The sequence below is a fragment of the Phoenix dactylifera genome, chromosome 5, assembly GCF_051530095.1.
Source record: "Phoenix dactylifera cultivar Ajwa chromosome 5, Ajwa_hap1_PhDact_Kaust_v1.1, whole genome shotgun sequence".
Classification (NCBI taxonomy): domain Eukaryota; kingdom Viridiplantae; phylum Streptophyta; class Magnoliopsida; order Arecales; family Arecaceae; genus Phoenix; species Phoenix dactylifera.
Window position 1 is genome coordinate 25127765 of NC_143194.1, and position 25170 is coordinate 25152934.

General features: G+C 37.0%; 2 protein-coding genes across 15 annotated transcripts; both read right to left on the reverse strand.

Annotated features, from left to right (window-relative positions):
- Positions 1-427: 427 nt before the first annotated feature.
- Positions 428-11024, reverse strand: LOC103713996 (lipid phosphate phosphatase 2-like). 10 transcript variants are annotated; one of them, XM_008801085.6, is made up of 8 exons: positions 10807-11024; positions 6693-6917; positions 6486-6573; positions 6280-6389; positions 6049-6142; positions 4685-4873; positions 4534-4593; positions 428-997 (listed from the first exon to the last, which is right to left on the reverse strand). In XM_008801085.6, exons 2-8 carry the CDS (start codon positions 6906-6908, stop codon positions 801-803), a joined length of 954 nt encoding a protein of 317 aa, XP_008799307.4. In that variant the 5' UTR covers positions 6909-6917; positions 10807-11024; the 3' UTR covers positions 428-800. The 10 variants fall into 10 exon arrangements, with proteins under 10 accessions (XP_008799307.4, XP_026663057.4, XP_088578114.2 ...); XM_026807256.4 differs by having other exon boundaries at positions 6241-6389; positions 10807-11019; XM_088721988.2 differs by having other exon boundaries at positions 6693-6912; positions 10807-11015.
- Positions 11025-11985: 961 nt separating this feature from the next.
- Positions 11986-23031, reverse strand: LOC103713995 (lipid phosphate phosphatase 2-like). 5 transcript variants are annotated; one of them, XM_089930765.1, is made up of 10 exons: positions 22881-23030; positions 22651-22746; positions 19245-19466; positions 19049-19136; positions 18828-18937; positions 18608-18701; positions 17961-18149; positions 17791-17850; positions 12213-12368; positions 11986-12113 (listed from the first exon to the last, which is right to left on the reverse strand). In XM_089930765.1, exons 1-10 carry the CDS (start codon positions 22968-22970, stop codon positions 12109-12111), a joined length of 1110 nt encoding a protein of 369 aa, XP_089786891.1. In that variant the 5' UTR covers positions 22971-23030; the 3' UTR covers positions 11986-12108. The 5 variants fall into 5 exon arrangements, 4 of the variants coding, with proteins under 4 accessions (XP_089786891.1, XP_088578116.2, XP_008799301.4 ...); XM_088721990.2 differs by having other exon boundaries at positions 11986-12368; XM_008801079.5 differs by having other exon boundaries at positions 11986-12368; positions 22651-22794; positions 22881-23013.
- Between the last annotated feature and the right edge of the window lie 2139 nt (positions 23032-25170).

The window sequence follows — 25170 nt, forward strand, 5'->3', positions numbered from 1 at the left end:
CTCATCCTCCAAGGAGACCAGAAGATACATGGATCACTCGCTTGCAACATGCGCGCATGAAGTGTTTTTAAAATGCCTGAGAAATACAATTACTTCGGACACCGTTCATAACGAGTACGTTTAGAACAAGTTGGTCTATCAAAATCTCGTGCTCTGGAGAACCCTGATTGATGAGTCTACTCTTAGTTCTTCAACCAAATGGTCGAAGATTGATGTCCTCAAATTGTATAACATAATTATCGGGCACGCAGCCATGGAGGATGATTAAAATTTCAATCCTTGGCGAGATCCATTACGTATTACAAATAGAATTATTTTAATTTTCATATTTATTTACTTTAGGATGATAGTATATTTATATTAAAATAAGTACAGGGATGGAGGATAACATTACCTTCGTATTTAAACGATGAAAATACCTGTTCTGTTTTATCCAACCATGATAGCTTTTTTATACTTGCAAATTCCAATTGCAACATACCTACAACAAATATTGAGCTGCAAAAACTGTAGTTGCATGCATCCAAACAAAAAAAAAAAATCAATTGCATATAGCTACAGCTTCTGCATTTCACATACATGCGACTCCTATTACAATGCTTTTCTCGCTACAATCTATCACACTGCATCTTTCCTTGCAAGGAGCCAAGACAGCGTAGCGTTTGCAAACTCTGCATGCTTACAATCACACTGAGGAAACTTTATACATTGTGAAAAGAGAATACAGGACTGGAAAGATTAGGAAACCAACTGACCCCCATTTTCTAGAGAGGATTTCATGTTACCTCCGGTGTCCGAAATTAATCTCTCCTGCCAGTTTCCATTGCGTCTAGAGTTGGGTTTATGTCTCGCATGTAAATCCCAACTTGTTGCTCGGATTGAACATAAACAGTTTCAACCTCTGATGGTCGTGAAGTAAGAGGATTTGTATTAGTTGACCCCTGAATATTATTGCCCGTCTCTGCCAACATCTGGAAATATGCAAAAGGCCCCCAACCTGCACTTAAAAGAATCAAATGACAAAGGACTTCTGAAGTAAAAAAACAACTGATGTGCCAAAGGAGAAGGTTTGAGACAAATGAAGTATAAGCAATGCTATATTAGTTCCATTATTCTGATGTTTCAAGCTATCATGTGATAGCATCGACAATGTTTTGCCTAAAAAGCTATAGATGTCCTATAAAATACTTATAAAAGTAGACATGTCATGATGCCTTGGATATTTAACAGCTCAACAAACTGTTCATACAAAAACATTGTGTTGATGACATGCATTATTTGACAATTATGCACCTCGTAAGCAGCCAGGTGGAGGACATTGGAACAAGCTGCAGATCAACAAGACTCTAACTAGCTCTGACAATAGACCTGTATTCCTTGTTATTAACTTTATTTTGATTTTATTTTGTCTTTCTAATTAACTCAACCGTCTGCAACACAGATTACTATGTACACTCCCCCCCAAATCTTATAACTCATCATATCAAGACAAAGCCCAGATTTCCAACCATCTACCATCTGACTTCTTTCCAGTCTGCCAGTCAATCAGCCGTGTATTTGCTCACCCTAAGGTATGCAAAATCCTTGAGCTGACCAACAACGTCCCAAAGATGTAGAATGAACTTATGAGTTCATGCAAAATATTCATTCCGAAAGTTGACCTCTGTTTTAGCATCTGTTTCAGCCCAGACTTTTATATCCTGCATCCTTTGCCCATTCCAAGCCTTTAGATAGAGCCAATATTCCTGAAATTCATATATCTTAAATACATTCCAGCCATATGCCTCAAAATGACTTGTCCATGCATCACCATCCTGCTGTACAATTTGCTCACCGGGGGGTTTGTTATTTATAATATACTGTTGAGAAATAAAAGTTCCACATCGGATACATTAAGAACTCTTGTGGTGCTTATATACTCTTGGGCCAATCCATCAGATCACCCAGGTTTTTAGATAGGATCTTAACATGCTATCAGAGCCAGCGATCCTCCTTGCTTACAAAAACTTCCATGCTCCCACTTATTAATCTATGTGTCGCCCCTCATTCCGGGTTTCGTTCCTCAGGCTCTATACGTGAGAAGGGGTGTTGAGGAATAATAGTCCCACATCGCATAGGTTAAGAACTCTTGTAGTGCTTGTGTACTCTTGAGCCCATCCATCTAATCGCCTGGATTTTTTGATAGGCTCTTAACATAAATCAAGCACCTCCATTTGCCATTGTAATGTTTTCACCCTTATTTACGTCTTGGCTGGTAGAAAGACCATGTTTGAAGGCTCGGATATTCTATTTCTTTGCTTAGTGATGTGGATGTATACAAGAAGATATATATATGTGGTTATATTATACAGTTTAGGCCTATGTATGGAAAATTAACACGTTTGGGGACCCCAAGCATACATGTCAAGTCACCAAAATCAACATATGGTATTAGGCCACTAAGATCATATCTGGGAGGTTTTGATGCATAAGCAAGAGGCTTCAAAGTATGTGATCTTTGTAGACAGGGATTTTAAGCTTCCTATATTACATCCAACATTTTAAGTTTACAGTTTTCAACCCCCCACCTCTAAGTTTTGCAGTGGATGTGAAGTCATTCCTATGCTTATAATAACTGCACCTGAAAATGTATAGTTATATCCACGTCTGCCATCCCAATGTTGCCACAAATTTCCAAACGAACAATTTCAACGAAATCTTTCAATTTCTTGTTTGACTATGTTCAACTCTATGTATGGACACTGGAATTTTATTTCTATACCATATCGGAACCCCTATGCAATCCATGGGCCAATATGGCATACTAAATATACATTATGAAAGATCACACTAATTGATGCATAAGTTGGCTGGCCATATTGTTCATTTGGTACATGGCAATCTCTCCACAACATCAAAAAACAGTTCCAATGGGAGGCTGCAACAAATGCACAACCCAGAGAAAAGTGATCTTGATACAATTATTACCATACAGAAAAATATGTAGGTAAATGCATTGCGTACGTCTTGATGTTGCCTAACGAAAAAAGGCGCTCTGGGCACACTTAAACAAAGCATGTAACAAATATTTGGATAACACAATTGCCTTGCTATGGCCATCATATGAGCAACCAAAGCATCAGAATCAAAGGTTAGTCATCCAATACAAAGCTATTACCATTAGGCTAAAGTAGTCCTTTTTTACATCTATAATTCATATCCCTTTCCCCTCACATATACTAAAATTTGCACAACTGATATTAGAGGAAGGACTTTTTTCACTGATGGGTGGTAGTGATTTCGTGAAAGGTATAAAGTAAAAAGAAAGGAACACTGAAAGGGGTGAGGGCTCACAGCATGGAATGGTTTCTCACACTAGATGGAGGCGTCTGGATCCTGATATCATATAGAAATTTAAGAATTTCAGAACCTGAACTCTCACTTTTGTGGGAAACATAACAAGGTGCATGCTGTGAGCCATGGAGACATGGAGAGGGGCAGATGAAGATTTATATGCTCAGTGATTCTTTTACATATATATGTAAGTAGACAAAACACCCCAACTTTTGCCTGGGGCACTTCTCTTATATCTCTCCCTTGGAGACCGGGAACTAAAGGGGAGTAGCTATAGAGATGTCAATAGTGGACAATGTGGAGATGGTATATACATAGTGGTTTTGATTTCAAGGTTAGATGGACAAGGTGGAAAAGTATAAGAGCTTATAAAAAGATATAGATCGACTCAATGCAGAAAGCAAACTAGTCTTTTTATTCTATGGATGTATTGGACATAAATACAACTCCGTATTCATGAATACTTCAACTAGAAACAAAGATTTTTCAAAATCAGAAAAATGCATAGATTTTGATTAAAATTTAGGTACAATTTAGAATAATAAAGAGTTCAGCTAGATGCAAAGATATATCGCATCCATCTTGTTTAATTCCTTCGTGCCATATATTTCCAGCTAGATTGGCAACTTTCTGCTATTAGGAGATTCATCTATTAAATTTTTTTTCAATTATTCCAACATTCTTCAGTTGTCTAATATAACAGCATCACATCAGCTGTCCTCTTTCTTCTTTAGCATATAAGTTCGGTCTGGTCCCATCACTACAGAAGTGCATATATTCCCATCAACTGAGCTAGAGAACATATTTTGCACAAATAACTATTTCTGCTGATCGAAAAAGAATTTCAAAGTCTAATAATTATCTCATGAGTTGTCTTTTAAGCCTCTAGAAAGCCACTACCCACAATAATTAACATTTCTATAATGCAATTGACCAACCCTGAGCCCTCGTTATATTGAAATCAAGATGCCAAAAGTAATTACAGAGCAAAGGCATTCCCAACAAATAAACAAAAAAGGTTATGCTTTTAGCATTTCTATCCAAAAAACAATATTATAATTTTTTATATAAATTACTTCCCAAGAATACTTCAATATCTAGTTAAGTATGGCTAGAACTTGGCCCACAAGGAAGAAAAAGAACCAGAACATTTAATGATATAGATGCACAAGGAGCAAATCAAGGATATGGAAAACATACCATCTACATCATAAGGTGGTGGGAAGAATTGCAGATAACAAAATGAAGCAACTACGAATCCTGCAAAAACCAATTAAGGTCTCAACAGATGATAAAGAAATGCAAAAAGAATAGTACACCATCCATAATGATCAATCCTAGAGATGCAAACCTAAAAGGCCACCAGCAAATACATCTTGCCAATGATGCCAGTAATCATCCACTCGAGAAATTGCCACAAGTGATGCACAAAGTAGAGGAAGAAACAGAATGCAAAGTTTGGCAATGTGGCCTCTGCGATCAAAAGCTTGGATTTTCCCAGAAAGATACCATGCAAGAAAACCTAGGCCTGCAAATGAACCTGCATATGCATGGATGGGAAGCACATTAGTACCCATTACTATATAAACCAATAATGCAAAAAACAGAATATGAAATGATCCCATAAAATTCTAATTTACAAACGATTAGTACTCTGAAAAGCAAGAGGATCTTCAACTGCCTTTTCAAGCACAAGCCAAGTGCAGCATAAGACATTCATGATGCCAAATAAGCTCAATATCGTACAAGCTTAGAAACTCATCGACTATAGAAATAGATAATATGCACTCATTCTTCACCATTTTTAATATGCAAAGCAGACAAAATCAACACATTTAACATTATTAAGGCATCAACATGCATTAAAAGACTCCAGAAATGCGATCGAAAAATACATTATAATTAGATACTTATTTTTCACCACATGATCTTTACTGGAAGCATGCATAGGCAACGCTTATATGTTTTGGGTTGAATGAAATTTATCTATTCACATGATTGCCCAAGTTTAGTATGTTATAAATGGCTTAAAAAAGCATGAAGAACTGCTAGCTGGTCTTTGATGACAGCTCCATAAAAAAGGTAGATGCTATCTAAATATTAAGTGAGCACATTGTATATTTGATATTCAAATCCCTTCCCCACCCCCCCCAAAGAAACCCCAAAAAGCCTTTCATCTGACATGTTAATATTCTTTGCAAATGCCATAGCTAAAGTAGTATAAAATCAAACCCATCATTAACAACAAAAGAAACAGGTTCTTTGTGGCCAATGAAGCACAGAGCAATAAATGGCTCTATGCAACCAATCCACTTATCAACACTTGTGAACTGTTTCAATGTGGATTTGAGGAGACTTAGTTAAGGGCAATGCTGGGCCCTAATGGGCTAAATAGAAGTTCCAGACAGTTTGAACTATATGAAATGGACCAACATGCAACCTCTTACCCCGCCTCATGTTGCATATTAACTAAAACAGCGACATCAACACAGGTAAGATAGACAAAAAATATATGATTTATATATAATATATTAAATAAGTGAACTAGCAGATAATTGGATATTATTATAATCCACATCAGGAGTACAATGTGACATGATATCAGATATGGCAAGAAGTCACCAAAACATAAGCCATGTTGCAAGTTACATAATCAACAGTAAAGATCGTCAAAGTAGCAACCTACAATAAGCGGACACTGATTGTTTCACTTACATGAAGAATGACCGCTTGGAAAACTTTTGTGCCCTTCCTTGATAACACTCTTTTCTCCATGACATATAACATTTGTTGTGACATTATCATAGACCTATACATGACATGTGGATCAACTGTAGCTGTTTAGGCTATGCAATGCAGGACAGCAAGAAACATATATAGGGATTTCCAGGATAAGAATTTATTTACCAAAAAAAATGAAGGATGGTCGCAAGAATAATGACCCACCTCTTTTCCATCAGGGAAACAACGCCAGAAAAAGTCTGGCCGAGGTCGACCAACGGCATCCTTGATTGCATCGGTAATCACTGCAGTTACAAGCACAGAATACAGAAGGCCTGTTTGCAAATGTCAATAATTAAGTGGCAAATCCATTAATATACTACAAAAATGCACCTATTCTAAAATAATAGGGCCAATAAAAGTAGATTTACCCAGTATTGCATGATGCAAATCATACACATCCCTTCTTTTGAAGTATATCCCAATGAAGACCACAGCAGGCAATACAATTCCGATCACCTGTGACAAAAGAAGAGGGTATTTTTATGTTACAATACATAAATTAAGTACCACAAGTAAAAGATCCAGATCAACTCTACTCCAGACTTGATATTAGTTAGTCAGAAGCAAGAACATACTGGAACAGCCCAAAATGGCACTGTGTTACTTTTTAGTGGGTATTTCAGATCAGTCATCATGTCTTTCCCCACAAAGCGATAAAAAGGGTCTATAACATTTAGTATGATTTCTAAGACCCCAAGGAGGAGTAGAATAATCCAGTCATGCATGTGGAACCTTGCCACTTTCATTCCATGGGATTTTATAGTATGAGCACCCAACCGAATATCTGCCATAATCCTGCACTGGTAGGTGAATAAAAAATAAATTCAGAAAAAAGAAACGATTATATAATTCAGAAATAACTGTTAATCATGTTATTAACAGAAATGGGAAGAAGGCAGGAAGTGGCCGTGATGGTCAAAAATAATAGGGGCCATAGACTAAGATCTTTTCATTTCGCATTAAGAAAAAAAGGTGCAAGAATACCATAGAAACAAGGTTTGAAGTTTCGGCTGAAACAGGTCAGTTTCAAATGAGACCGAATCAAAACTGACAGGAATGTTCAGTTTCAATCAGTTTCAGCCAAAAAAAAAACCTAAAAAAGTTTTTCCTCCCTTTTTTTTTGTTTAACAAGTAGATATATGTTTAATGTTTACTAATATTCATTACAATACAATCACGCATTTATCTAAGGCTCTAATGATCTAATCTATTTATTCTCATCTAAGCTTTATTATGATGGTGGTTCAGATGCAATTGTCACTTGTGTCTTTAAGTTATAATCGACATCACAATATGTAGGATTTAAGTTGCACAGCATGTATCGAAGCGTTTATAGTTCATATATGTAATTAATTTTATACTCGTATATTTGTCTTGTTAATTTGTGCTTGTTTGAGTGATATTTGGCGTGTTTTACCAATAGACTAGTACATCCATGTTATATATCTAATGCATTAAGCTTCAATAAAGTTTAATTTCAGCCTACAATTACCCAAAATACATAAACTATGATACCAGATAACTTAAAACACTATAAAATATTATAAAATAACTTTCTTGATCTTTAAATTCTTTTTAATTTTTGATTTTTTTGACTTTATGACAAACTCCTAAAATTCGAGTGAAACTGCTGACACTAAACTCTATGTGGGGGACTAAAACCGATTTTAAAATCTTGCACAAAAGTAAACTTAAATGAAGACAAATTTTATGAATCATAACCTCTCAGAATCTTTAGTCCATATGACGATAAAATTGCTGAAACCAAAACCATACCTAGGGCACCACAACCAAATTTTAAAACCTTGCACAAAAGTAAACTCGAATGAAGACATGATGTTTATGATATCATGACCTCTTAGCGTCTTGAGTGCATTTGAAGATTAAAGTTCAACGACTTAAAATATCTTTGAAATTTTCAAGAGTACGTAAATAGTGATATCAAGTTTTACTCTGGTAGATGAATCACTACTCCAGAAGTTCCCCATCATCAACCACATTCCATTTCTCTAATACCTGCGACCTTTTAGCTGAGCATCTAGTGCTCTCCTTTTCAAAATAATCACCCTATGTTGCCGATCACCCAAATAAGTTTAAAATTCTTAAAAGTAAACGTTTTATAATCCTTCAAAAATAAAATATGAATGTATTTTCATAAATGTTAAACCCAAACAAATACCCAAAAAAAAGAAGAAGAAATGACACCATCATCATCACTTCCTCCAAATAGCTAATAAGATGCAATGTGTGTGCCTAATTCTTGTGCATGTGTGCATATAGCCTGCACATAGGAGGCTAGAAAGCAAAATATCCCACTGGTCCCTGGACACAGAGAGACCAGGTTAATTGTTACTATCTTAAATTCTCAATAGTGAAAGAAAGATCATCCACAACATTGTCGGTTTCATCTTTCTCACATGTTTAAATTACAACTTACCTCAAACTACTATAGGTACACCTACAGCAACCACAACAAATGATACTTTTGAAATTTGACATAAACAGTCACATCCTATGAGCCCCTTCAAATGTCAAATTTAATTTTAGCAAGATCTTTAGATGCTGAAGCCACCATCAAATTCACCAAATTTCTGTTAGAATATTGAATATAAACATGCTAGATAACATATTTCTCAATATTTTTAAAATATGACGAATAACCCCATCAATTATAGGGGGCCTAAGATTACCTACTCAAGTCCCATATAACGCCAACACTAGGCAAAATGTTAAACCAAAATTACATGTAATCCATTTTTTGTGGTCTAAACACCATTTCATTCAGTTGGACCAAGCAGCATCAGTTTAAATACAAATCCACCCAGTTACACAGACATGCTGGTGGCAATATGAATTAGCATAACTCACTATCATGGCCTCATATAGCCCAAATTATGACAAAACCTATCATTATATTGGACTTTCTAAAATCGATATAATTTACTCAAAGCAAGATGCTATGTTTGAACCTTAGGTAAGGGATGTTTGGACTCTAAGCTACCACATACTAGCATCCTATGCATTGACGAAAACATAAAATGTAGTCTCTGATTAAACAAAGGTCAAGAGGACGTAGTATAAGAGACTGAATAGGCTATCAACTAGCACCAATAATTGGGCCAACTGATGCCCAGACCAAACAATTCAAGACATGTGCATGTCTTAACTGAGGCTCGATTGAAATACCAGGTGGGCTTGGACCAAACCTGGCCCTAAACAATAGTCCTAAGGACAAAGCCAGGCAGCTTTTAGCATGTGAGTGGCACATGAATAACCGAAAGGTAACGTACGTGGATTGGTGGCTTTGGAATGCATGGATGGACCCTTGGAAAGAGTATTTAGTGATGGTGGTGGTGGTGCATCCACGTTTTATTTAGTTGCTAGATTTTCAGATATTGGACTTTTTCTTCCTTCTCATGATCAGACTAGCAAATTGCTCTACAGGCATTATCCCATAACACAACCAATGAATATTGTAGAGTCTAAAGATGTTGGAAAATTTCGATACATCGGTAAAATGGATCTTGATGTTATATACAAGTATATGGTTGGCCATCCAACTATAACTGGATAACCTTATAAGCACCTCAAACATATGATTCCAAATGTATTTCCCTCCACGTGAGATGACCCATGGATCTTATACCTGAACATCCATAGTGAGTATGGAGCTATTTGTTTGTTTGTGAATCTTATTAAAATAAATAACTACAATGCATCACCTAACTTGTAAGCAGACTGTAATGTCTTTAGCCTGCAGTAAGGTCCAGAATAATAATAATAATAATAATAATAATAATAATAATAATAATAATAATAATAATAATAATAATTTTAAGATAGTCCTAGTCAATACAAAGGCTTCCACTAAGTGCTTGAAGTCCTTCAGAAATTCTGAAACAATAGTTAAGGTATTCAATTTCATAATCAAAGGCTTCAATAATCTTTCAGCAAGATTAGGTATAGGAAACATGTTGTCACTGTGAGTTCCCGACTTCTTTATTCACACCATTCAACTGAAGTCAACATAGACAGAGCCTAATATCCACAAACCACTACCTCCCCACCCCGCACCCCCCGGTAGGTTATCTATAATTTCTTAAACATCGCAAGCATCTCACCGACTTTTTTGCAACAAGAAAGCAGTTCACATCAATGACGATAACAGAAAATGAATCAGAAAATTCAGGCACCAAGTTCTCAAGAAATCATCCAAAGCACAGAAAATAACACACATCTAAATACTCGGAATAAATCCAATCACATCATATTCATAATTAAAATCAAGAAAACAGAAAACCTAGATTCCACTAGACCTAATCAACCAGATTAAAAATCTCGATAGGTAAAAGAATGATAATAAGTTTTCACTAGAGAGAGAGATTAGGAAGAAAAGAATCATAACTACAGGTTCCGGCGGGAAACAAGAAAGGGATTCCTGAGGTGGTGCAGAAAGAAACCAACATCACTGCGATCATTTCTTTATAAATCTAAAAGATTGCAATAAAAACAAAAAGAAGTTGATGAATGAGAGATGAGGTGACCTTACACTCCTGGGAGAGAGAATTTTTTTTATTTATTTAGAAGGGAGAGCGAGAGAGAGATCTGGCGAACTCGGAGCAGCTACAAGTGAAGTAGAAGAGGAGACGGGGAAAGAAAAGAAGTGGCGAAGGGAATTGTCGGTTTTACCAGGGAGTGGAAAATAGAAACCGTTATATCACCGGGAGAGTAAACGACGCTGCTGGACTTGGAGTTCCGTGCTAACGCGATTAGAAGGCCGAAGAACAAGAGAGATTCCTCTCCCTCCCTGGCACGACGCAGAAAAGAGTGGGAAGGAAAGACAGGGCGGCGCTCGGGAGGGAGGCGGCCTCCGTTTATTTATGTCCACTCGAAGCCGCAGGCAGGCTGGCTTACCGTCGTCCATTTGGTCTTACACTTACCGTCGGGTGACCCTATCCTAGGTTAGTGGGAGCGAGGCTGGGAGACACAGGTCGCTATTGTGACGTTCGGTCGAGCACGACCCGTTTGAAATTTGAAAGCTGACGAGCTCGCGAGATGTGAACGGGACACACCCTCTCCAAATAAAAGCGGAAAGGGCTTTTTTTATTATTATTATTTTTTCCGTTTTTGTGGGTGGCGGCAAGGGGTTAACAACTGTAAACAAGGCCAAGTATTGAGCGCGGCAAAGTGCCATAAGGAGGTCAAAATGGGCCTGGCCCATAACTCCGGCCCAGCACGATTCAATCCAGAATCTGCAAGCCCGTAAAAGCCTGACGCTGCAAGCCTAATCATTATGCCAGACGACTAAATCAATTAATTAAAAATCGAAAACAACAAGATATTAGATACCGTACGATGAAAACGCACTATTAGATTGCTTTTAAGAAGCTCATGAAGCAAGCACATTAGCAAAGACGTCTATTCTTGCATCAGGAAAGAAAAAAAAGTCTAAAGAGGAGATGTGATTGCTAATGAGCTTGCACGATAAGGTTCTCAAAAGCAATCTAATGGGGCATTTTCATGATACAGTATCTTAGATATTATGTGCAGCCATGGAATATTAAGGTTAATGATGCTTGTTCCAGACATTATAAACAACCCAAAGATGCAACACACGCTATGTGGATAAAGCTAACCATAAATTAAATGGTCCAATACCAAATAGGTTGGACATGGAAGTAAACATGCTTAAGGGCTCTGGAAGGAATGCCCTTAAGTTCACAGAAACAGATGACCTTCAAATTCGCAATGATCAGCAACTGCACAGCTGATTTGGGATTCTTATCCAAATAAACATTAAATAAGCATAAATTAATAAGGGCTCTGGAAGAAGAGCTTTAAAGCCATTTTGCTACCAGGGAATCAGGCTTCTGTACAAGAGCAAGCAATTCATTTGGAAACTCCATAGGAAGAACAGTTACTACAAGTTCGTCAGAATTCCTGCACTAGTTCGTAACTAACATGATTGAACACTCCTTTCTTTTTCCACGATTAGCCTTGCAGTTGCACATATATACAAGAGACAAGTTAGAGGTGCTATCTGTAAATGTCAACAGTTCTACTTGGTCAGAGTACAGCATTACTTCACGACCTACCAGACTCTAAATCGTTTGCTTCAGTCCTATTATCGTGATGTGCTCCAGGTAACCTGTTGTTATTGCTACCTTCAGGTTGCTGGTTTGACGCATTAGTTGCATTGCCGCTGGTTCGTGGCTCCTCCAACATCTGGAAGTACGCATACGGTCCCCAACCTTCACGACAAAGCAATGTTATTAGATGATCGCTCAGGAATACTTTCAAGAAATCACTCACAGAATTAGCTTAACTTTGTCATAAGTATAATGACAATTCTCAATGATGTCGGTGCAGGAGATCTTAGTCAAGCACAGATGATTATAGTCATCTGATGGATCTTTGCTCCACTGTAGAGGAGATCCATCCATGTAACAGAATATCCTCTCATAATACAAAAAATTAGTTTAGTCATGCCCGATATTAATTTACTTTATTGCTCTTTACCGACACAAGCATGAGAGAGAGACCGGGGACGGGTGGATGATGACCACACAGAAGACAACATACAACAAAGTAGAAAATAGAATATATTACTTATCAACTATGACGTCATCAGCTAATCAATAGCTAAACCAAAAATTATTATGAGCCACCACAAGTGTACCATCAATGGATTTCTCAGTCTCTTCAGAGATGGGAAGAAAAATAATCAGCACAAGTCCAAAATCATGGTGTCAATAATGAAGGGCGGTTACAGATAAATGCATGTGAAAATTTGAACTTCACAAACAAATGACATTGTACAGTTATCATTTTATTAATATCCATTTTGTTTTCTTTCTCCCTCTGCTGTTGAATTAGCATTGGGCTAGATCCATAAATAATGGAGCCAAAAAAGCGAAGGGTATGGAACATCAAATAGTATTATAAGAAATAGTCAACCCTAGAAATAATCCTGGCTTCGGCATCATCCTGGACAAGTCTGGAGAGCAACGTGAAGAATTGCACACTCCCTATTCGAGAGGTTGTCTTTGGAGGAAAGCAGAAACTGTTTGCCTTCTTGCAAGCAGGATTAAACCTCGCATCTTTGAGAAACTGGAGGCTTTCCTTTTTTCTCCTTATCATGCTTCTTTATTTTTTTTTCCTTATAATGCTTCTTTATGTTCTTTTCTTAACATACAAGCACATCAATAAATAACTATTTTTTGTATAGAAATTTTAAACTCCACACTCCTCTACTACTCTCTCTAAAACAATAAAAAATCCAGCCCTTGGAATGAATGTGAATCACACAACATTATTGGGACATGAAGGGGGGGAAAAAGGAAAAGATGATAAAGAGAGAGGTTGCACAGAAAAGAAACTCAGAAAATCAATGTGAAACTTCCAAAGTATAAGCACACAGGGTGTCAGGCAGGGCAGAGTGGTGATAACTACAATTTATAATCTTCTTGAGAGCTTTAAATACTACCAACATCCATACGAGACTTTCTCAAGATATAACTGCAAAATTTAACACAAGATTGAATCCCCATAAAAGAGATATTAGATACAGTGCTTGACAAGGATTGATTGAGCAGTTAAAGATTTCTTAACAAAAACCAATGATGCCAGACAATCTGCCTCAATTTCCAAAACAGAAATTACATCCTCAACTAACATCGGACACAAACAGTTACTCCCTCTCCCCTCTCCCATGCAACCTAGGCTACACTTACAACTTGAAGGCTGAGAAAGTTATGGCTTTGAAATTTTCTCATGATTCGTTTATCCAAATCTGTAGTTGAAACGTTGAATATTAGAACAGAGTTTTGGCAAGAAAGAGGACTGGTGTAGCGCTTTCCGTGTTGCCATTTGCTTGGAAAATCAAGGCCTACCTAAGGCTTGAGCCAAGGTCAGAGTAATAAGCAGTGATTCACTTTTCTGAGGCACCTATAGGTTGGAAATTCCTAGTCAGGTGGCCAATCTGTGTTCTTAGCAAATACTTCCTAGTTGCTGATGTACAACATCGAACCTGATTACATCTTTGCTCTAGTTTGGCATCACAGAGGAACAGGCAAGACAGTTCCATAAGGCTCATGTGAAAAACAGACAGAGCACCCAAATGAAAATGTTTAATGTGCATCTTAAACAAAGCCTTATCCATAGAAGTATCCAACAATCAAATGTTTCCATCTCTTTCTCAAAATTTGCAAAATCCAAGTTTTATCATGCATTGATTAAAAATACTTCTTAAAGACCAATCTGTAAAACCCACAAGTAATATCATCAATCAAGTTGATGAAAAATACATCAAATTAGGCTGATAGGCTATATAAACTACCTAATTTAGGCCACCCATTGGATTGGTTATGGATTAATTAGTTTCAGTTCCTGCTAAAACTTTAAACCATCATGCTACAGAAAAGGTTGAATACTTCCTTGGATGTCCAACCAAAATGACTGTGTTAGTTCTCAAAAATATATCATCCTCATTTCTAATTCCCTTAAATATTTACATAAGAACCTAAAAAACAACCTTAACAGAAATTTTGTTAAACTAAGACATGCATAAAATCCCCCACCTCTTTCTTTTTAGCATAATTCAGAGCAAACAGAATCCTATATCAAGCCACCTGGTCAGCCAGGATCACAATCAAAAGTGGAGGCTGAATATTAAGTCCATAAGAAAATGAGAAGGAACTCAACGGTGCAAGTGAAGCGATCGCTCCTACAATGATGCATCAAAGAACTAGATAAGCAGAGTTATAAAGGAATGATATTCGCAGTGAGGTAACTTCCCATGTAAGCTGAGATGGTAATGCAGGAGGCAATAATATGCCTCATCAGCAACCATAGAAGTGGCATGCAAGAAGATAGACCTAGGACACAGAGCCTCGAGTGGCAATGTTGATGTTGGAAGATCCTCTATGATGATGAGCTTAACAAGAAAAAATACCAGATGGAAAACTTACAATACAAGCTCATAGTGGGTTGCACTGGCTAACTAATAACCAGAAAAGATGCAAACTAGATGGCATCTCAACTAGCTTTCCAATGACACAAGAAAATATACAATTAGAATATTGTGATCCTCAGAAGTTAGGTTTCATGTGCTGGCTTGATCTTATCCAATCCAATCAGCACTTTCCGCAGGCACAAACTCCACAAGGAATAATTATTCTGATATTAAGCCTAGACTTAAAGACTCCTGTCATATATGGAAAACCATCTTAGATAGCTTCCTACAGAGGCCCACCGCCACCGACAACAACAAAACCTTCAAGAACTACCGGACAATAATTATCAAGTAGCATCATCTCAAACATTATAACCAAGCAAACCTTATGAAGGGGCTCTACTTTGTTTTTTAAATCTTAGAAAGCTGGTGCACATCCATGTGGAAGGATAAGAGAGATCAATGCATGACCGCTGGCCAAGAAATTCTTTTTGGCCACCATGCAGATCTCTACAAGACAAACTAACCAGACCAATGATAATGTTTACCACAATAACTGAGCACATATTATAAGATACTTAGTCAAGGCACTATGACATGGAGCAATATTATGACCCAAATAAAAACAATAAACCAAGATTCTGAGAGGCAGGTTGTTATCATACCGATAGGTGCAAACCAGGTACAGATCAACTAATAAAATATGTGCATGCTAATATTCCAAACCATGTATGGAAAGAAAACAAGCATAACAAGGATGCGACTTAAACATCACATGACAGATTCAATAAAATCTCGATTGTCATGGTGGTAGCCTAGATGCTGCAAGAAGACAAAGTGAGGCAAAACAAGATAAAATCAAAGAAAATCAGCACAGATATTAAGTACAAATTCACACCGTTCAATTAAAGTGTAACAAGACATGAATATAACAAAAAAGAATGTTCTAAGACCTATACAATCTGTTACTGCTGATTGGAAATCCTCCATCTGATTATGCCATGCTTGCACCTTCCACAATACAGACATGGATCTGCCCGCCTTCCCCTCTCATTCGATCGTCCGATCTCTTTCGGGGATTCTTTTTCGTGTCTTCTTGGCGAATTTTACATTAGATCGAGTTTTCGGAAGCGGAAGTCAGAGATGGTACTTAATCTCGTGATCCTTGCTGGGTTTGATTCTAAGTAGTTTTAGATCTGTGTGATGATCGCAGTTTCTTGGAGATAGGGATGCGGATTATCTTGTAGATGTGGTTGTTTTTGTTTCTTGTTGTTTTAGTCTTTGTCGTAATCTATTTGATGATATCTGTAGGTTTGAATTCTGTTGGTTAGGTTTTTTTATTTTTTTGGTATATTGACGCCTTTCGAAAGATATATTGGTCGTTATTTGATGTTCTGATTGTTTCTTGCAAATGATCTCGTGGATTGTGAGATATATATATATATATATATATATATATATATATATATATATATATATATATATATATATATATATATATATATATATATATATATAATCTTTTGGTTAGAATGCGTGCCTTTGGAGAAAAATAAAGATGAGGTCTTTGGGTTCCTGCTCTCATAGGAGCAACAGGAGACGAAGAAAGTAGAGAGCGGCCTATTCTACCATGTTACTCTGTTGCGGATTTTTGTGGCCAGAATTTTTGAAGACAGGAGAGACATGAGAGACCTTATTAATTGAATTGTAATAAGTGCAGCAACAGATTTGAATCACATTTCTTTTCTATACATGATAAAGCAATACATGTGAGATTTGAATCCCTGAAAAATGATTTTAGTATGTTTGATTGACTATAAGAAAGTAACTATTACAAAATGGCTTATGTTGAGTATTTAATTTTTTTAGAAAAGTTGTATGAAATATCTATTATATTTTTAATAAAACAAATAATTTTATTTCTGTATTTTGATGCTTAAAAGTAGTTTTGGAAAAAAAAATCTCGGCAGAAATGTAGATTTTCTATATTTCTAATATATTTTTTTATCATAAAATATGAGAATCTTATTTGTATGAAAATACTATTTTTAATTTTTTAAAAAAACTTCAATCAAACAAAAAGTTTGTTTAAAACTTTTTTTACTATATATTTTTTTTATTCTTTCGCATACCAAAGGAGTCCTTGTTTATGCCATTAATTGAACTAGTCATAAGTTATGATAAAAGTTGTCTTCCTCCCTATAGCAAAGGGCGGGGCTCATGACCAGGACCCGCTGCTTGAGTATCCCACAAGTCTAATATCTGGAAGTCCTCTGATCCATACATCTCATCAAACTCTCGAACCATATATCTTATCAACTCCCAACATTCGCTCATGATCATGGTTGCCCGGTCCAACAATCATCACCAGAATATGGGACCATACCTAGCTCTCATGAATCCCAACTACACAGTTGCACTCCTTGGGGGGGTTCAATTGACCTAAGGCTTTAAACAAATGCTGCTAACCTCAAATATCATTCTTATGTATCAAAAAAATTTAAAAAATAACAACACCAAACATGCTCTAAATGAACTAGTAATAAGCCCATTAATCAGGATGTTGAAAGAGCACCATTTAAGTCCAGTAAACAGGATATTAAAACAAAGCACCACTAAGTTTTTTTATAGTTAAATCTGTCTGTGTCACTGAAATATGAGTACTGCAAAAAACAATGGCAATTGCATTGACATTTAGAATTATGCATATAGATTATTACCATCAGTATGATAAGGGGCAGGGTAGAACTGCAAATAACAAAATGCAGCCATTATAATACCTGCAGGAATATGTTGTAGGTGGTAATTAGGCCAGGCATGAAGGAGCATTATTGCCCATAAACTGCTAACAGTTATAAATTCGCAAGCTGACCAATTCAAGAACACAAACCTAGAATACCGCCAGCAAAGACATCCTGCCAATGATGCCGATAGTCATCCACTCTTGATATTCCAATAAGGGATGCAAGAAGTAGAGGAAGAAATACAATGCCAAGTTTTGCCACATGACCCCTTTGATCAAATGCTTTGATTTTCCCTGACAAATATAATGCAAGAAAACCAAGACCTGCAAAGGACCCTGCACAAAACCATATTTTTGCTTTTTTTTCCATTAATACAGGTGTTCAAATTGAGTATATGATGACTGAAAATCATCCAACATTCAGATCCAAGTAAAATGAGCACAAAGCATATATATGTAGGTAATTGAATTTTGTGTCATGGTTATGTCATTAAACTGTTTTCTTTATCTATAATATCTTTATTTGACAGAAAGTAAGCTACCAATAACTTTCCATTTGCAATAAATATACAAGTTGTTAATAGCAGTCAGTATACATCATACACATAACCATGAAAGTTCATCACGATTATTTCAGATTGGATTACCTCTGGAAAGGAAGGCACCTTTGCAAAGTAGTAAAAGCACATTATCTAACACTGGAATAGCATTTCCATCACATAGTGAACAATAAAGATTCATTTTTCATTAAATGTGGCAAAAGAAGGAAAGAAATTAGGCACAATATTTCTTACATGAAGTATGACCACTAGGAAAACTCTTGTGTCCATCCTTTAAGAGACTTTTATCTCCATGACAAATAACATTTTCCGTCACTTGATCATACAACTGAAACAAATGCACAAGCAAATAGTTTTCTGATCAAGCACGCTGATAAAAAAGACATAAAGGGAATAACCGCCAAGAACAAAATTATTTTTACATGAAAAATAAAAGATGGGATGAGAATCAAACCTCCTTTCCATCAGGAAAACAGCGCCAGTAAAAGTCAGGACGAGGTCTCCCAACTGCATCCTTAAGTGCATCGGTTATGACTCCAGTTATCAGCACGGAGAAAAGGAGGCCTGATCTTGCACATAATTAAAACACATGAACTGAAAGTGTAAACTTTGCCATCAATGGCAGTTAAAAGAAGAATTTCTTATCATATCAAGGAGATGGAGATCGAGAACTACCTAGTATTGCATGATGCAGATCATAAACATCTCTCCTAAGAAAATATACAGCAAGAAAAACAGCAGCCGGCAACAAGACTGAAATGATCTAAAAGTACAACACAGATAGAATAAGAAAATAAGTTGCTGTAGATCACAATACTGCCTTGATTTCATAAAGAATAGCAACTTGAGAAAAAGACATGAAGAAACCTACTGGAACAGCCCATACTGGCACGGTGTTACTTTTCAGTGGGAATTTCAGATCTGTTATCATATCTTTTCCAACAAAGCGGTAAAATGGATGGATAACATTCAAAGTAACCACCATCATCATAAGTAAAACGACAACAAACCAGTCGTACTTATGTATTTTTGCCACTTTAACTCCATGAGATTGCACTGTGTGAGAACCTAGTTGAATCTCCCTCATATGTTCCTGTCATGACATATATATCAAAATAAGAGAGAATCAGGGGGAAGCCTCTAAAATTTTGCATGAAATGTCCAATAGACTTTATTTTGATCTAACCACTAATATCCAATACCTACAAAAGTAGATTTCTGAACACTAAAGATTCCAAACATGCCCTTGCAAAGTTTGGATTACAAGAAAAAATTACCAATACTTATAAAAATCAGTTCCACATTTTTTGGGGGTACAAAAACGAGCTCCATAATTTGAAGTAATGGTTGAAATTGAGGAAGTCATGGAAGTTTGGACTACTTCGACAAGTCAAATTAAGTACAAAGGACATCAAGCTCGCTAGATAACTTTAGGGTACGTTTGGTTAGTGACTAGAATTGGAATCAGAATTGAAATGGATTGGAATGGGAATCGAAATGACCATATTTCCTAACGCATTTGGTTCATAACTAGAATCAGAATCAGAATCGAAAGCGCAATAGTTTTAAGTATTATTTTAAAAAATCAATTAAATATAAGGGTATTTTTGGAAAATAATTTTTAAGTAAACCTAGCAAAATGGGATTTGAATACTTCTAGGAGAGTTAGGATTGCGTTTTGGGGGGTTGAGGCATTCCCATTCCCCTCCTAGAATGGGAATGGGAATGGTACTCCTCCAAACCAAATGACTGGAGTGGGAGTCACTCATTCTCATTCTAGAGCCCAACTTCCACTGACCAAACACACCCTTATGCTAATTGATTGTAGCTAAATTGGCCAGAGTGAGTAATAGGATGGCAAAAAGACTCGCATCGACAACTTATGGAGGCCTAATCAACAAAATCACTTGGGAATGGGTATGAGGCTCTACTAGATCCTAATAATAATGAATCACATACACATCCACCTCTCTCTCTCTCTCTCTCTCTCTCTCTATAAGGTTGAGTATTCAAGAGATATCCATAAGGAGACAACCAATACCTTTTATACAACAAAGGGGGAAAAACCACCAAAAAACCCTAATTCTTCCCATAACATCCTCTTTATTGTCCATGATAATGGTCAGCCCCTACCCCTTCACACTTTAAAAATGATATTTATGATTCAAAAAATTTCATATTCCAATGAAACTTTCTATGATTTCTATAGTTAAAGAGTGCAATATAGCAAAAACACCAAAATCTAATAATTCATGCTCCCCCATTGTTAAAATTATTTTCATAATAACTTTCTGCAATTGCATTACCCTGCAATGGAGATACTCTAGGCTTTGCCTTATGCCCTTATGCTTTAGTCCTTAGGGCAGGTGTTGCCTGAACATCAATTAGCTTCAGCCTTTGGGTTGTATGTGCGCCTGCCTACCAAAATTCTTCTCTTCTTTTCTTTTCATTTTGGCCAAATCAAAGCCCCCTTGAATTCCACATTTTTTTAACAAAAACAAGAATGGCCCATCATCTGTCCTTCCTTTCTTCTCTCTTTTCCCTTCACCTTGATTCCTTTAGGGTTGTAATCCTGACAAGCCTTTTCAACTCATCAACAAACCAACCTTTAGTCCGCTCTCATGGTTTAAAGAAGAGACATGATTGATGCATACAAACCTCCCTCCTTTACCACAACTAAGCTGTTAAAAATATTTGTTTATGTCCTTTCGAGCATTTGATTCGTCTTGGAAAACAAGTTGCTGACTAAAATAATATGCATTTGCTCAATATTTGTCCATAAGACTGCAGACTTTTCACAATAGTTGTCCAAAGTGTCAGAGAACGCAATCCTTAGGCTATCTTTGTTGGAAAGTACGATCTGTGAATTAAGGAAAAAGGATTAGAAATCTGGAGAAACAATGACAATTTGGGTGAGGAAGCTTAAGTTTTTCAAAGCTGAGAAAAAGATTATGAGCGAAGTCTAAAATTATAATTTAACATATTCTTGCAAAGGCTGAGTATTTTAAGCAGGAATAAAATGGAAAACTGTCATATAAATAGGAATATGAGAGAAAGTCACATTCCGATCATGTGATGCCGCACTAAGAATAGGAGAAAGCAAAAATTCAGGATCAATTAGTTGAAGAAGGAAAACAAAAAATATGAATCACTCAATGGGAGAAGGTAGATCTTGTTAGAGAAGTTAGGGGAAAAGTTAGAGAGAATTAAAAGGGAGATTGTGAGGACCTATGCATGTGTATATTTAGTCTTACGTAAGCATCGGCTATGCATTGGATATATCTTGGATACTTATCCAAAGGAATCCAAATAACATCTTCCAATTAGCTTTTTTAGATAAGGTCCTAGGTTGCAACAAATGATATTAGAGCAGATCCGACCCATTGCCCATGTGGACTAGGGAACACTACAGCATGGGCCCATTTTGTTTGACTACCAATAATTGTGGTGTTTGTGATTAAAAAAGTAATACCTGTAATTAGATTTGAATTGACTTGGACCTTTATCCTAATGAGGATACCAGGGCTTAAATAGGAGAGTATGTAAGGGCCTGTGCAGGCATGTGTTTAGTCCCATATCAGTTCTGCACTGGGTAGACCTTGAGTATAGGACAAGGAACCCTAAATAACACCTTCCTGCTATCCTTTTTGGGTGAGGTCTTGAGTTATGATAGGGATCTAGGTCAAGAAGAGAGAAAGTGAATGAGGTTGAGTACCATCTGCATACAGCATACCAAGAATTTTTGGTACTGGATTTTGCTAGATGTACATATGCCTCATTCAGGCTGAAAACAAAATGCTTATTAATATGGAAACGTAAAGGAGAACTCTTTCCCGAAGAGAAGTACTTCCAGAAGAAATCTACAAGAAAAAAATAAAGAAGAAAAATTCCCCCGAAGTATTGGTCAAGTTCAAGAATAACGGGGAAATTCATACAGAATTGGATAAGTTGGTCGCGTGTAAGTCGCCATTGTACCAAAATAAATAAATAAAGATTTTTAAGGTGGAAAAGGATCCCAAAAAAGGATTTTCTGCAGATTGACCTAAAACTTTCCATCAAAAGGAACACTTGAGCATGATGCATCAGGCAGCAACATAACGAAGGGATTGCAACAAGATCTCAAAAATTGAAAACCGACCATCACAACTCCTGTTACACTAAGGACCAACCATTTTCCAATTCGGAGAAAACTATGAGTAACAGAGAGTAGAAGTCACGATAATCGAAAGCCCAAATCGCTGTGATTATTATCGCGTAAGAAAGAACACAGCCTTTACCCTTCGGCGAGAACTCAGCAACCAACAAGTTCGCATTATGTCTTTCCTTTCTGCAGGTTCCCCAGCGTAATTCAAATGCCACCCTTCAATCCAACACTAAAAAGCCAAAAGCGGCCAACAAAACCCAAGACAAACGAACCGTTACTGTAGGAAAAGAAAAGACAACCGGTAAGCCCTATCTGTGGGAAAAGAAGAAGAAATTGAAGGCTGAAAAGGGGAGAGACGCAAACCCTTCCTCCGCAGGACACCGAGAGCTTCACAAGAAACCGCCCAGAGAGAGAGAGAGAGGTCGAGTGCTGGAGTGAGGAGAGCTCGGACATGTGTTAATTTATTGGCGCCCAAGCGGTGGGATTTGGCTGCGAGAGTCGAGGAGAGAGATTTTTGAACTTTAAATCGTTATCCTCTGGCGCTGGGGGATGTGGGCATTATTCTTAATGAGGCCCAAACCAGGAAAGCCCATGTAGGGAATCCGGATGGTTTCTTTTTATAGAGGGCCATATGAGCAGGCCACTTGAGCGCGCGTGCTACATACTATCTCGGTTATATTAGAGGATGACTCGACAATGATGATCAACTGAATCCAGGATGGCCCAAGTGATGATAGAGAGGGACACCTCCTACTTCGAGATATTTGAGTTATGTTGAGGGACGTTGTGGCCTTTCAGACTAGGTATATATTCAGAGAGGTGAATAAAGCCATGGACTGGATGATTTCTTATGTCGTCTATCACTCCAGAGTACCCTATGGGCCGAAAGAAGGAGTTGCCCAAAATACTCCAAAATTTATTGTTTTCTGATTTTATTAAGTAAATCCATACTTGAATTATATGAAACGCCTGTTTTAACAAAAAGAACAAAACTAGAAGACCATTTGAAGGTCTTCGGCACGCACCGATCTCACATTGTCTCAAGGGTCATGTTCGTCCTTGTATCTCTATATTAGATTTTAGTAGTATAGCTATTTTTGTTTTTGTTTTTGTTTTTTGCTCTCTTCTTTTTTTTTTCTTTTTTTTTTTAGCGGCCATCCACGTTACGTTGATAAATTCCCCTACCGTGATTATGCGGTGATACCACCCCGTTAGCAGCCGAAAATGCTAATCTTTCTCTTCAACTACGCAAGACACTTTATTCTTTTTCCTTTTTCTTTTTATTGGTAGGAATACATCTTGTTCTTCGATGTGAAGCAATCAACAGACAAAATCTGAGAACTAACACACACAAAACATCATCTTTTACTAATTAATTAATTAATCATGTTCAGATTATTTTCTTTTACTAGGATACATGAAGCATATTTCATTGGTAGAAAGTGACAAATTGAAAGGTGGTTTAAATAAAAGTTATCATTTTTGCATGCTTCTTGTCGTAGGAAAAAGATTGAAATGTTGAAATGAAATCTCAACTGTTTGTTTACCCGAAGAAAAAAAAAATCTCAACTACTTCACAAAAAATTGCTTGGATCCATAAATATTGAGTCTTGATAGCATCATAGCAACCGTCTTATATATATATATAATATATTAAGTTTTGCTTGCAACACTAACTTTCATTAGCCAAGTAAACACTTAAAGGTGCATATAACTAGCTCGTCGTTGGCCATGACATGACTCAAAAGAATTGTTAAAATTGACCAAAAGCAGATGCTAAAAAAAATAAAAAGAAAAAAGAAGAGAAAAGGAAAGAATAAAAGAAAGCAGAACCATGCTATTCCGCGCAATCAAATCGAACCAAGCATGCCCAAAAAGCACTTACCAACTAAAAGTATATGCCCAAAAAGCCCTCATCTAGCTGATTGTGCTTGTTTTTCTAACCACACCAATATGGCAAGCTTTTTGATTCGTGGCTGAAATAATGCTCGGAAGCATCTGAAGCAGCAAGCAAAAGCACGATTGGACGAGGCCACTTTCGTTTCCTGTCGTAAGCGGAAGAAAACATTGATGTGGTCTCTGTGTTAAATATTTCAGCATTAGCTCACAGAGATCTATCGAAGCCGTTAAAAGAGTCAGTTGGATCCAAAGAGATTCGAAGACTGTCGATTGCAAACATCCACTGCTTCGAAACATCTAAATGATGGTAAGGGATGAAGGAGCTATTCAAACTAAGCATATATTTAGAGAAGCTAACAGAATTGCGGACTGGATGGCCGTCTTTATGGCCAGCCACGCCGGTAGCACTTTGTGGATCGGAATATGAATTATCTATCTTAGCGGCAAAAAAAAAATATTTTAAAAAAAAGAATGGGCTAGAAAATTACCGTGCGGTGACGGGATCCCAACTGACGAGCTCTGTCGTCTCTTTTTTTTTTGCTAGCAACGGGCATATCATACTACACGGGTACGAATACACCCAGCAGAATCTGCAAACAAAAGGTCCCGGAATGCACCGGGCAAGTCATCCACCCCAACCCATAGGGTGCTTCCTGAGTGGTTCGCCACATACGACGCCACCCAATCAGCTGCCCCATTTGCCTCACGGTATATATGCCTAGCCTGAAAAGTACACCCCTCCCTCACCATCAAC

Excerpts from the sequence above, each read along its gene's own strand:
- LOC103713996 (XM_026807256.4), bottom strand. The coding sequence starts at position 6,908 with ATGGCAGATATTCGGTTGGGTGCTCATACTATAAAATCCCATGGAATG. Across the intron at positions 6,574-6,692 it reads TGCCATTTTGGGCTGTTCCA|GTGATCGGAATTGTATTGCC; the intron begins GTATGTTCTTGC and ends CTTTTGTCACAG. Across the intron at positions 4,874-6,048 it reads TCCAAGCGGTCATTCTTCAT|GTTCATTTGCAGGCCTAGGT; the intron begins GTAAGTGAAACA and ends ATGCATATGCAG.
- LOC103713995 (XM_088721990.2), bottom strand. The coding sequence starts at position 22,970 with ATGTCCGAGCTCTCCTCACTCCAGCACTCGACCTCTCTCTCTCTCTCT. Across the intron at positions 17,851-17,960 it reads CTTTGCTGGCGGTATTCTAG|GTATTATAATGGCTGCATTT; the intron begins GTTTGTGTTCTT and ends ATATTCCTGCAG. Across the intron at positions 12,369-17,790 it reads TGCCCCTTATCATACTGATG|GTTGGGGACCGTATGCGTAC; the intron begins GTAATAATCTAT and ends TTTGTCGTGAAG.